We start from the raw sequence: 14,146 nt of genomic DNA on the forward strand, positions 1-14,146 counted from the left end.
GGTTTGGTGCCTCACGAAAACCAGCACTGCTTCACTACATGGCACAAGAAATGAGGCCATTTCCACGTGCAATTTTTTTTTTTATATAGCTAAAGAACGGTGCTGTACGGATACTTTATTTTTTATTTTTTTTGCAGAGTATTCCTGGGTAATTCATCTTCAAAATATATATTCTAAATTTTCTTTGTTAATTGCACGCCTGTAGATATGCCTTTTCTACCTCATTTTTGTCAACTCGTCACAAAAATAATTTTCCGATTTCTTGTGTGTTCTCTAATAAATTTTTTGCTTTGTAACTTATGTTTTTGAATGAGCATTTCATTACAGTCAAAACTTGATTTAACGAAGTCCGTTTTAAAGAAAGTCATGAGGCAAGCTTACATGCATGGGAAAGTATGTTGTGTTCGATTTTTCTTTCCTCCCCCCCCCCCCCCCTTACGGTCCAGATATATGATCAGGTCTTTTCCGGTTTTCTCGATATCATCATAAGTAGATTGCATTGTACTTAGTGTTCTATTCGCCAGTTTTATTAATGTTTTGATGATTGAACTTTTTGCTATTAATGATACTATGAAGGTATCAACCCAGGTGAAAATTTGCAGTTGGGAATCGGCTGGTCCCAACTCAACTGGATTTTTGGAAAATTCCCAACTGCTGCTGGGACCAGCTGCTGTTGGGACCAAATGCAACTGGGACCAAATGCAACTGGGACCAACTGCAACTGGGACCAGCTGCTGCTGGGCTCAGCAGCAGCCAGCGGAACAAGCTGTGGCCTCCCCAAATGTGCAAAAACATTGCACCAGCAAAAAACACACTTCACAGTGCTGCTTCTCAGGAGTAGCAGTATAGAAGACTCAATATAAAAGGAGCCAAAAACATCTATTTCAGTGCCGACGGGGTACATGTGCAGCTCTCAAGAACAGTGGCTTCTTCTGTCTTGTATTTTTTTCGAAGCTTTGGTATCATAAACAGCATCGCCACTCCGTCCATATCTTTCAAACAGCCCTTCGGTGGTGCGCGGCTGAAATAGAAAACCAGAAAAAAATATGTTGCTCACACCAGAAGTTTAGCTAAATAATTTCGTGAAGTGGAAAGTTAAATTAGGAAATGCAAGTTTCCAGCATATCACATGCACAAAAAGCCGACGTTTAGATCAGCCTAACCATAAGCTATAAGTTCAGCGCACAGCTTGTGGACAATTTGATCACTGACTTCATCTCTATTTAATGCTGTTTTTGATCGAGGACTAGCTCGGCAGGGAATTATTTTGCTTCAATTCACGCTGTTTACCGCATATCGTAGAGATACAGCAGCGCGAAAATTTAATGTCCGCGCTAAAGCAAATAAAATGGTATTTTCACTTCACGGCAAAAATAATGCCACGGTAGAGCAACGAAAGTTGCAAATGATGGCCTGAACACATGAATCGCAAGTCAATACGGCACTCGTGATTTGGCATGACTCGAACCATCAAAGGCGTTAAGCATGCCGATGACGTCGAATACTAGAATCATCGAACCGCTCTTGGCCGCGCTCAGTTTCATGAGGACGACTCCCGAGATGAGCTCCGGAAAGCAGCGACAAAAACCTCGAGCGTCATGAAAACAGCTGCGCGATTGCCATCTTTTCAGAGAAATCTTGATAGCTGACATGGTCGTGTGCTCTCGTTTAACTGCAGAACACATTTAACAAACAAACAAAACAATCTCTTCTGGTTACTTAACGTGCAGATATAAAGAACACAAATGAGTATCTCAATATATACACTCTTCGGGCTGTTCTGCTGATAAGTATCCGTCTTCGCCATGCGATGACATCCAAAGTGTTGTCTTCCTCTCGCCTAGAGAACAACTGATGAACTATTTCGACTTCAGAGCAAGTTTGTGAAGAATAGGTGCTAACACGAGTTTCTTCAAATAAAAATAACGCTCACACACCACATATATCAAATCAACAAGTCGCGCCGTGCACGTGTGTACGACCGCTCCTGCGCCGCCATGCTGCTGTCAATGCGGTTTACTGCGTATGAAACTAACTCACGCAATCTTGATTTTATATCACATTATGCTGCTTACGGCAGCAGAAAAATATAACATAATTTTACCTACTAGTTCGTTGCTAATATTAGAGCTTTTGTTGCAAATAATGAAGTACGCAACTGACCACCACACTGAATGCCAAATTGCTCAGCAGCTGGATGCCAGCTGGGACTATTGAGTGCTAATAAAATTATTCCTTCAAATTGTACCTGTATAAACTGTTACTAAAACTAAAACCAATGATGCTACCAAGCCTGGAACAAAAACAACACTTGCTAGACCAACTACCTTCACAGAAACCAACAGATGCTGTAGGGACCAATTCCTGCTGTGACCAGCTGGCCCAATTGAAAACCACTAGAGTTCCTGTTGGGACTAACTGCCTCAGCTGAAACCAGCAGATTCCCAACTAACCCAGTTGGAAACCAGCAAGGTCGCTGTTGGGACCAACTGAAACCAGCTGATCCCCAACAGGAAATTTTCACCTTGGAAATGAAGGGAAAAACAAAAAAAACTGGAAGGTATTTTCTGTTATGGGGTAATAAGGTCAGTATGTTGTTGCTTCTAGGGTTGTCAGAGCATTTGAAATAGTTTTTGAATGTGAATGGTGCTTGCTATTCCATTCGCTTTCAACAACCTGCAGTCTGACTTTGGGCGATGGAAAAAATGGTTCGGCACGCGTTGCGACAAATTGCCACTCTTTTCCCCGAGGTGTTTCATTACGTTAAGTTGTACCACTCTAGTAGCAGCCTTTGACGTCACTCTGTAAGTATCTCACCGCCTCGAAATGTTTCAAGTTTCACTATATAGTCTATTTTAGTTTCGACGCCTGGGCGCAGCTATCTTAGTTTGACGGTGGCACCCCGTATGAGCCAAAATGGGAAAGTCCACTCCGGCTTCTCTTGACGCCATCTTGGGCTATGCTGTGCGTGTTGATGCTGCGATGCGGCAGCGTAAAGGTGCGGTTTCGTGGTGCTCGTGAAAGGTATCTGACACCTTGGCACTATTTTGTGCTTTGTTTGAGCGCGCCAGCAAACCCTATACCATCCGTTTGGCATGCGGCAGATGTTGGAAACTGCACTAGCGGCCAGGGCGACTGAGAAGGACTGCACTCCACTTTCGGAGGCTGAACTCGTCAAAGTTAACTGTGAGAATATATCTGTTGTATCTTTCATGATGCATGTATATTCAGTTATATTTTGTAAGACTGTACACATAAACACACAGTGAATGAACGTTACGGGCAGCTACCGAACGCGGAATACAGATACTACGAAAGATGCCTTCCAGTCATCGCTGCATTGAGTTAAGGGGAGATGCTACACGAAGACACTTTTTCTTTAATATTTGACTTAGAGCTATGAAACTCTGGTTAATAATTCAGTGTTTTATGCTGATTTCAAATCTGCAATCCGCCTTTTGCGCGAGGATGTGGCGCCATCATGCGGGAGCGGGCGGGAAACACATTGAGCGGCAGTGTAGCAGACGACGTGAAAGCGCACCATACGAAATGGCCACGCCAACGCTGGTAGAAAGCGAAAACTTCCCCCCTTTTTTGGCCTCGGAGCGGAAAGTAGTGACAGTGATTGCAGCATATCATGTTCACGCAGTATGGGGGAAGGTAGAGCGTTTTCACAATCCCCTCATAACGCACGTACGCATATACTATCTTCGTATTGTAAGAGCGTATAGCGTGGGCCGTGTTCGACGTGACAGACGCTCTCAGCGTGCAGGTTTTCGGCAGACAGGAGAGCGTGAGGCCAGAGAGAGAGAGAGAGGGATTTCAAAGGGCAAAGCAGCCAGGGGTTTGTTGATGCTGCAGAGCTAGGTGGAATCGTCTCCTGTGACTTTGAGCGGCGCATACGCGCGGGGTGTCTTGAGTTACCGAGCACAATGCGGTCACCGCGGCGCCGGCATGGTGCAATGGGCGTCGCTTCCTCCTCGCGTCATCTACAACCGTGCAGCTATAGGATTTCATCTACGAAGATCGGCAGAGAGGCACATATACACACCCCGTGAAAAGGGCAATGTCCCGGCCGGAATGCACACCTGCAGGAAACGCGCTGCATTTTTCTCGCAATGGATGATTCAGCGCTGTAGCCGGTTTCTGGCCTCAGGAGTCAGAACGGATGTGGTCGCAGTGGTGAAAAGGTTCTCGGTGCGCAGAGAATGGTCATTCTGTTGTGAAAGGATCTCCAACGTTCATTTCTGCCTCCGCCGCGATTTCTGCGGAATCAACAACTTGGTGACACATGTGAATCTCCTACATATCGGATGCGCATCTCGGTCAAGAACCAACCCTGTTCTACGTCCAGAGCGATCCACTCTGCAAGTGAACGAGCATGAACCCTCCAGGAGACTCATTTATTGTGCCGGGCGGTTTCCTTGCCGTTGCAAACGGTTGGACGTAGACGACGATTATCAAGCTCCCTAACGAAGGGCATCTGATTGTGTACACCAAAGGATCAAAATCCGGATGGTTTGGCGTGCACGAAGGCGCGCCTTTAATTTAAAAAAAAAATACTGTGCCTTGTGCAAGTGTCAAGTGCGTCATATGCTCCGAGAGGCAAAAACACAGATACTACAGGTATGTATGCGTCTAAACGAAATATGCATGATGAAAAGTACCTACTGCAGTTTTTACCCAGACTGTAACGCACCAGTGATAGCTGCAATGAGGATTTCTTCGGTGTGTGATTGCTTTAGTTGCGCCGGGGCCTGAAGGCGATGTATTTTGTCCTTTCCTTTCATTATGTGCGAAAGAGCTAGGTAGCTTAGATATCACAGGCGGCTCTGTGCGCTAGGCCGTAATATTAGCATGTTTTATCGTGACTGCCTAACAAGAAAAAAAAAATACGTTTTAATGCACTGCCGTTCGCGAGCCTCATGACCAGCTCAACCACTCGGCTCGTGAACGGCGGTGCATCACAACAAACGCCCAATTTTTCTTTTCTCTTTAGTCAGGCGGCAGTCGCGATAAAACATGCTAAATATTACGGTCTAGCGCATACAGCCACCTGTGATATCAGCGCTACCTGGCCCCTTCGTACATAAAGAAAACAAACGACAAAATACATCGCCATCAGACGCGCCGAACAAATGCTCATTGCGGCTATCACTGGTGGGTTACAGGCTTGGTGCAAACTCCGGTAGATACTTTTCATTATGCACATTTCCTTTAGATGCATACATACTTGTAACAAAGTGTTTTTCGCACAGTCGAGAGTACGCAGTAGGTAGCTAAAGTCGGCCATTCACATCTTGACGCTTGGTAGCCCTAATTGTAGCTTCACGTCGTTGTTGGCCGCGGCTCGGCGAAGGAAACCTGAAAAACCGCGTCTTGCATCTTGGCGCGCTTAGAGAGTGGCAACCGTACGCGGCAGATGTGGTTGACATCGCTTAGCCAAGCCTGTGATGGCCACCGTGCCGCCCGGTGCCGCCAGCCCCCGTGCACTGGCGGCGCTGAGAAACGCCGTCGACGCCGCCCAATGTGTTTCCATCGGTCGCCGCTACGACTTCGCGCATGCGCGGAAAACTCTCGCAAAAGGTGGATTAGTTTTATTGTAAGTTGCATAGTTTTTGTTCTGTTCAGTGGCAGTGTGTAAAATATACACTCTTTTGCCCCCCTTCTTTGTCATACTAAACTTCCATAAACACACATTGTTGTTGGCTGATTTTGATCCATATAAACTGTAGAGTGCCAAAAACTAATAATAAAGTACATATAAAGTATACTAACGACGTGAAAAATTTGAACCTGGCAAGTCTACATTGTCAAGACACCACCATGTGGTAATTATTTATTTTTTTGTTTTGTAAATATTTGATCAGTATTTATTTTTGAAAGAGATAACGGCACTCCTCACACCTCAGAGAAAATGTGTGCAAAATTTTATTCAGATATGAGCATCAGAAGTACCAAAAACATGAAGGGCAAACGCTGAAAATTGCCCAAAATTGCATTTTGAGAAAAATGCATTTGAAGTTAAAATTGCATGTTTATTTAAAAAAGAGGGCTTCAATTCCTATCAAACTTTGGAACAAAAGAAGAAAATTGTCCATAAAGCAGCCACTGGCACTAGAAACTTCCTGCAGCATATGTCGCTCTCTCATGACCCTTGGGAGTGGACTCAGACATGCGCTTTTTTTCTTCAGTGTGCGGCGATTTGCGTTCGCTTGCGCAGTCAGCTTCAAGGACATTTGTTTCTGCATTGTTATTTCTCTGGATGTGCCAAGCTATGATGCATTGGCTTGTGGAGTCCAATAATTGATGGAAAATCGCACTAGCTGCTCATGAATTTTCACGCTCTGCTCGTGAATTTTCTACCGCATCATCGTTCTGCCGCGGCGCGATCTGCTCGCGGTAGGAACAGTGTGATGGAAAGAAAAACCACAAGCATAGCGCTCTCAAGGGCGCAGGCGCTCGCGAGCAAGCGTACCCGACCGCTGCAAGAAATAGCACATAGAACAGCAGATATTGTTTCTTTTTTATTAACTGCACGTGAAACAGAAAATAAAAAGATGCGACAAGGTATCCCTCACACACACGCACTTTACATAGCTAACAGTTTACAGTAGTGTTTTTATGTGTTCTGCGCTAACATTGTAATCTTGCATGCTTGCTTAATCACTACAAAAGAACCCAGTTTGCCGGCACTGCTTCTGTCAGCATGTGTACAGTTGATATGAAATTAAATAAATGATGCACATATTCATTCTACGCATTCCATACCATCGAAGCAATGCAGAAACATGAGCAAATACCTGCGTTCTAGTTACCTAGTGGTTGGTATTTGATGCAAGTAATCACATGTCACTGTGCTATACATAACCAAAATGCATGATTAAAAATTTACACTACCCTTCTTGGAAGAACCGTCTTCTTCGAAAAACACGTCTCTCCACAGTATATGAAGGTAACAAGTTCAACAACACGAAACACAGCGGATATCGCCGACTGTAATGGCCAGCACAATCAGCAGACGAGATGGGTCCACTGAACTGGAGGTGCACGCAGACAAGTCTCTCGTCTCGCAAAGGGGCGAAGAGCCAGCAGGAATGAGATGCACAGAGTAAAAGAACCGCGACGAAAAATCACGACTTTGGCCGATAAGCCAACACGCAGGGCATTCACAGCGCTAGGCTACGCAGATGACCGACGCAGACGACGGTTCTAATTCAAAACGAGCGGAGTCGTAACGGTTGCAGCGGTTCACGCGAGGACCAAGCAAGCCACGCAGCGCAGTCGGCGGCGCCGTCAGTGCGAGGGGAAAATTTAGGCGCGAGGGGGAAGTCCTCCTCCCATCTTTTTCTTTCCTCCTTTCGCCCCCGCTTGGGAGAATTAGACGGGACGGAAGTGCCCCTGACTTTCCGCGGCCTGGTAGAGATACTAAACTTGACAAAACAAGTAAAAACAAAAAATCAGTCATTTTCGAAAAAAACCCGCGTTTTTCGACCTGCATCTCCCCTTAAAGGGGGACCCTGGTCTTGAGACAATATTTTTTATTTACTGGTAGCTTTTGATGAAAATTGCACCATTTATGCAGCTTTTTGTGCTGGTTTCAAATATGTACATTAATTTTATGTAAGCCATTTAGTTCTGAAGGTATTGAGCATTTTATGTTCTTTGTTTGGAGGAGAGCTGTCAGTAAAACTACAGGAGTTATAATAAAAACTGACGTATCAAATCAATTTAGAACACGCAGAGAATGCAAAAATCAAGATTGAATGTCCTGGTTCCATTTTAACCAAAGTTACACCTTGTCAAAGTTCAGAGACCAAAAAGCCACCTTGACACTCCAGAAAACATGAAATTTTTAAAAACTTTCCTTATTAAATACCATAAATTCATTAATATTTTTGTACTGTACATGAGTTTACCTTTCTGGTGCAAAAGGAATTATAGCAATATCATAAGTAGAACCAGAGATATCGCACCTCCAAACATGTACCGTCCTCAATATTTTGATTTTGAGAAATTGAGGAAAAACGTGTTGATAAATTTTTGAAGCACCAAAGCTAACAGTAACTCATTAAAGTGGGTTCTGACTAGCTTCTGATGTCAAGCATCATTTACAATCGATATAATTCGGCCTCGAAGAATAAAATTTCCGGCGAACGGAACGCATGATCCGGAGGCCGCCACCAAGACGAGTGCATTTGCATCGTGACCTCCGCAAAAGTTGGTGCCAAGTTCTGGCGTGCGATCACCATTCTCACATTCATGCAGTAAACGCAGTTGGCCTGCAACTAGTGATAAGCGACCGTTGCTCGTCTTGCACCGCGTAGCATTCAGAAGAAAGTTTATTTCGACAAGATTTGGGATTCCGCGCAATCTTCTCTATGTTCCGCGAGTCGCGGGACGCTACTTCGTGACTTCCGCTGCGGCTGGTCGCGGCACTGCCTCATAGGACGATCTATTCCGGCGTTGAAAGCTGCATTTGCTCATCCGCACCCTCACGATTCCGTACGCGGCAGATCGTGCCGCTCCTCGCTATCGCACTGAGCACGACCGGCTATGCTACGCCGTTATCAGGCCATCGCGGACTCGACGCGGAGCGTCGGTGGGCGCTTAGTCATTGATTGCAAATAACCAGATGCAGCGATGCAGCGTCCCCGGCGCATTTATCTCCTCTCGCTACGTTTTTTTAGGCTAATAACGAAGCGTGAATCTCAGTATTGCACATTTCGTGTTGTGGTTACGATGAGGGAACGGCGCTAGGCCGACTAGGCCTAAAGGAGAGACCTTTTCAAAATGGCGCCGTACCGCGAGCAGTCGACGCCGCCAACCAACCAAAGCTCGCCTTTTGCTCACGTGCGGTGGGAGTCCAGTAGCAGGGCGTGTTTCACGCAGTTTTGTTCCTTTGTTTTCCGTTTCGGTGGGCTCGCTCATGGTCACCTACCGAGATAAAGGAATGGCCTGAATCGCGATCTTTCGAACGACACCAAGATTATGCCCGAAGATCGCATATTTCTCGAACTGCGGGAGATCGAAAATCGGCACGATTTGACCTCAGTTTAAAGGCCCACACGCGCAGATTCTCGTCTTTGGAACGCTGTAACACGCGAATTAGGCGATATTTTTCAACAAAACTTCGGAGATAGCTGCGGAAAGATCTCAGAATCGCGAAAACGAGAAGATTGAAAATCCGGTTTTCTGACCGATTTTCGGCTGTAAAGACCCGGGTCCCCCCTTAAAGGGCCACTGTCCAGGGAAGGCCCTTTTAAGCAAAGGAGCCCAGTGTTTCGATCAGGTACCGGAGAGAGTCTGTGCAAAATGCTACAGTGACACGCGCGCCGCAAAGCATCGAAAATACAATGCAAAGCTCTCTCATGCTCTCCTCCGGGAAGCCAGCTTCCCTGTTTCCTGCGCTGGCCCGACGGGCCACAGCAATGACGTACGTACCGCGAACGATGTCCATTGGTCCGTCTCGCTGACTGACGGGAGAAGGATGGGTGTCTACCGCTCGCAGCGCGCTTTTCCCTCGCCACGGCCAGACTGAACCCAGCGGCGCGCGCTCCCTCGACCGTATTTTTTTTCGCGCTCGCGGAGAGCCACGCCCCACCTCCCGCCAAACGCGGAGGAGGAAGGGGAATTTCTATTGCGGAGGCTAGACGACCTCGGGCAGGAGAGTGAAAAACCTTTGCGAGGGAACGGAAGGAGAGAGGCATGACAGAATCGGGTGATTGCGGTGGCTGTAACTGCGTTATTAGTTACTCTTTTCAAAAACATTTTGTGGCCTTGCGTTCTAGGTGCGAAGTCTCACAGTCACCGGGGAAGAAAATATTTTCGACCGGAGGGTGGACAGTGGGCCTTTAACGTGAAGTGCGACCCATTTCATGTCATATTTCCTCTCAACAGTGCATATTTATATTCAATGTTGCGCTGCATTCATTTACATTTGCTCTCCGCGGTTACGCCGCTAACCGCTGCTATCACATAAGCTTGGCGAATATATGCGTGTCTCTGGTGCGCTGGTGGCCAAGTGCGAAAAGCATATGTTCGAGCTGTCCTGCTTCAACAATGCATACTTTCCAAGTTAAACCACGGTTCAAGAGCAAAAGAAGTAGGATCTAAAGTAGCATATATCCGTGGACGTTTTTATGCAGCCTTGGTGGAAGTCCGGCGGCGCAATAACATTGTGTCCCCGTATCGTCGTAGCAGCATCGTTTGCACGACATATTGTTGAGCAAAATGTCGAAAAATGTGCGCTCTCGGCTGCACTATAAACGAAGGCAACAAATTCGCAGCACATACATCAGCGCTTACGAAAGCGGCGCCACCCGCTGGCGCGGCGGATGACGGCATTCTTGCCGAGCGCTACTGTGCAGTCCACTTATAACGATACCAGATACTATAGCTCACGAGATGAAACGGCAGATTCATCGGGATTTCGGGCAGAGTTTCAAGGTTGGAAGCCCCATGGAAAAATACGGACATTCGCACTCTACGATTTTTAACGATCTTCAAGGCTGGGGATGTCCTTCAGTTCATCCAGGCGCTAATCGGTTTCGTGCACGTAGAAAGGAATGCCGCCAGCATAGTACACGCTCACAGTGATTGTCAAGCTTCAGCTGCTGCTCAAGCGAGCGCAAATTTCAGACTCTTTAATTATGCTGAAGTTATTTTATGGCTATTGATGTATACCGTAATAAAGTGTTTAGTGCTCTTTACAATGACTAGCATTGTTCAACCAGATTTACTCGTCGCTATTAGTAGGCCCTACATGTATGGGAAAATATGTGGGTGTGCTTTATTTATTTTATTTTTTTTTTCTTTTTCTTTTTTTCGCAGGTCCAGATATAATGATAATTGGCTATAATGATCGAATTTTCCGGTTTTCTCAGTATCGTTACAAGTGGACTGCACTGTATTCCCTAGTCGTCGCTAGGCCTAAAATGTTTCGCATCGAAGGCACATCCGACGGCGCTCTGTAATTTCTCAGCACTAGAGTAAATGGTCTCTCGTGGAACTGCCTTACTGTCAATCCCATTGTATCAGTACAAGAAAAGTGTAAATTTCGGTGACGCCTTAACATCGGAGCCAGCGTGCAGACGACCACTGGCTGTGTTGAGAAACTTGTTTGTATTGCAGTTATCAACAACACAGTACTGACATCCGCAAGAATTTTATTTGTTGTCAGCTTATTGTTTAAGTGAAGAACAGATTTTAGCACGGGCTTCTGACGCTTGCGGAAGAGATCCACTGTATCGTTGGCACGGAGGGCTTGCAGGAGGCACGGCCTGCCCGGCGTTCGTGTTTACTTCGTCGGAGGAAGTAAAATGGGCATCATATTCACGAGTTCGTCGCTGGTACTAAGTCTGTTTGGCTTGCACAAAGAGTTCATAGGCGAATTGGACTGGAAAGCGGTGAAGCAGAAACATATCACAGCCGCACTCGGACTGTCGTTGCATGCTTCCTGCATACACTCTCGACAATCATCTTGCGATTTCTTTGATTGTTTGTGCAGTCCACGAACACGATTGCTGCCCCACTGACATTACCATTAAAAGGGCGCTATTAAAGGTATTTAAGTCTCAGACGACAGTATACCAAGGTGGGAGGCCACTCTTCTATGCATACGCTTCATGCATAGCCCACTCGGTACTGGCAACAATGAACCGGCGCAATGAATCTGGTTAGAGAGTATCTTCTTCCTCTCTTGCTTGCTCTCGGTAAAACGGTCTATAGCAGCTCAGCATTCCGTGTGCTCTATTTTATTTACTGCGTTAACAGTACAAGCACCACTAGGTAAAAATGCTGCCATGTGTGCCTGTGCTGCTTAGGGAACTTTGGCTCACAGGTAGTGCAGTTATAGCCCCCAAGTGAGTGCAGAGAAAAGGAAAATAGTGCTGAAGCCGAGAGCACGGAATTTATATTGTGCGACAAACTGAAAGCCTAAAAAGACTAGTCGGCGATCATAAAGCCGCTCTTTTAAGTAAAGCGAAAGTAATTGGCACAATTTTTTGCCAGTGAGATATGGCAAAAAGGAAAAGTGTCATCCAAAATTCTCTGATTCACATTCTGGTTATGCAGTTTATCTCGAGCGAACAATATTTTTTTTACCTATTTCGTTGAAAACAGTAACATTCAGTTTTCATGGGTTTGTTTAGCAAGACATTTTTTATTCTCCCTGTGCTTTTTGTTTATCCAAAAACCTTCCATTTGCAATGAACAAATTTGATACTTTTGAGCCCCAGGGCTGTCGCCCTCAGTGAACAATCCATGAGCAATGGTTGAAGCACTCGCTTGTTTCTTTTCTGTTTTGGCCAGGCCAGTATTGTTTTTGCTGAAAGCAGACTTCGTCCTTTCTGTAGCTTCACATTCTGAGATGTATGTGTGTACATTGGCTAGAAGCATCAGAAGCTCTGGTGAAAGGCACATGTTTGAAGTGCATACTAAGCGCTGATTGATTGATTGATTGATAAGAATTATCGATTGATAAAATTTATTGATGTTGGTTGTCTCATGGAGTACTGTGTAGTGCAGTCTGCCAGCTGGTGGCTCTAATTTTTAAACTGGCGATTATAAGAATTTTGATAGTGATTTTTCACACACTAGATTTTGATGCGTCTGAATCTAGCTGTGGAAACCTTTCAAGATCAGTGTTGCTAAGCACTCTGCTTATTAGTTCATTGTGAGTCGTGAGATCAGTGCTTGGAGGGAGGCATGTGCGTTTGTTTCAATTTACATTGCCTGTGCTCTCAAGTTGCTCCAAAATGCTGATGTTTCTGCTAAATAATAATCCATTTTTCTGCTCCAGGAGCTGCTTCTATACCTATTTTGGCCATCCCACCCCTGACTTGCTTAATGAACCTACCCTTCTTTTGTCTGTTTTTTTTTTTTTTTTTTTTTTTTTTTTCAGATGTCGGGCTTTTCTTAACACATTCCCCAGTTTCATACCGTTGTTGCCGTCCACGGCACAGACCTTGGCAGCGCACCTAGATGCTAGTCTGTTTATCTTTTGACGAGAGCTTCTCTGATGTGCTGCAGAGTGCCAGCGATGGTAGCTTGCTACTGCCACACCTGGCTTTACCAGTTTGTACTTAGAAAGCCAGCAAGCACTCCAGCTTCTAGGCGACCATAGTAGCTTAAATCAGAACACTTAAAGAAGCATCCTTTACTCTGAAACACTATCGAGGGAGGACCTTCAGACCCCAATTGGGAGTGAAAATTTCTAACCTATCTTGGGTGCCAAGTTTTGGGCGATATCTTGGTTATGCTTTCCACACGATCGATATTAGTTGTGCCAACATGGCTAGTCTTGTTGAAATCTAGTTAACCGCTTTTTATGAACTAATGTAATAGATTGTGCTGTGTTACATTGAAAGACTAATTCAGATGGTTTGGAACCCCACCGAGGAGTGTCTGATGCACTGAGCCCGGAGGGCTTGATTCGATCCCAGCCACAGCAACCACATTTCAGGTGCATGTTAGAGAACCCCAGGTGGCTGAAATAACCAGAGCCCTCCTCAGTGGCATCCCTCACAGCCTGAATTGCATTGGGACCTCAAGTGGATTTGGAGTGATTCTAGAGGAGTGCCAACCTTTCTTGGCATTGTGCAAGTAGAGTATTGTGACAGTTGATGTTTGTTCTTCCAGGGAGCGAGTGGTTGCTGTGTTTGTGCAAGGACCAGCATGGCAGTTCAAAGGTTGGCCCTGGGGAGGGAACCCCATCGAGATCTTCTCGCGCAGTAAGTGCCGTCTGCTTTGATCTCCGAGATTTTTCCTTCTTGCCCTGCAAGCCCTTCCTAAAGTGAAGAAGCGGGCTCTGGGCCCCTTTCCAGACATCTGGGGGTTCTTTAGTGTGCAGCAACACCTCAGTTGACATGAACATCTTTTCATACCCCTACACTCTGACTGTGGTTTGTGTGATGACGGAAATGCTGCACCATTTAGCGTGCCAAGCAGGCACTTCACTAGTTTTGAGCCAAAGCGCGGCTAAGTAACAAGAAAAACGCTTCATTTAAGCCCAATTATACAGTCGAAACCAGATAATTCAAATTTTGGTTATATCGAACTCGCAGAATATCCCCTTGAAAATGCCGTGTAAAAGTATAGGAAAGCTGCGTCTTATATCGAACTCAATTTCACTGATATATCAAAC

At 45.6% G+C, this 14,146-nt stretch overlaps 1 protein-coding gene across 1 annotated transcript in view; it reads left to right on the forward strand.

Annotated features, from left to right (window-relative positions):
• The window catches only part of hyx (cell division cycle 73 hyrax), a 118,534-nt gene that overhangs the window by 72,672 nt on the left and 31,716 nt on the right, over positions 1–14,146 (forward strand). The window contains exon 13 of the mRNA XM_084608873.1: positions 13,642–13,733. Within this exon, the coding sequence (XP_084464999.1) occupies positions 13,642–13,733 (92 nt within the window). The remainder of the gene's footprint in view (positions 1–13,641; positions 13,734–14,146) is intronic.

This window comes from Amblyomma maculatum, chromosome 7, assembly GCF_055883805.1.
Source record: "Amblyomma maculatum isolate TAMU_Amacu chromosome 7, ASM5588380v1, whole genome shotgun sequence".
NCBI lineage: Eukaryota > Metazoa > Arthropoda > Arachnida > Ixodida > Ixodidae > Amblyomma > Amblyomma maculatum.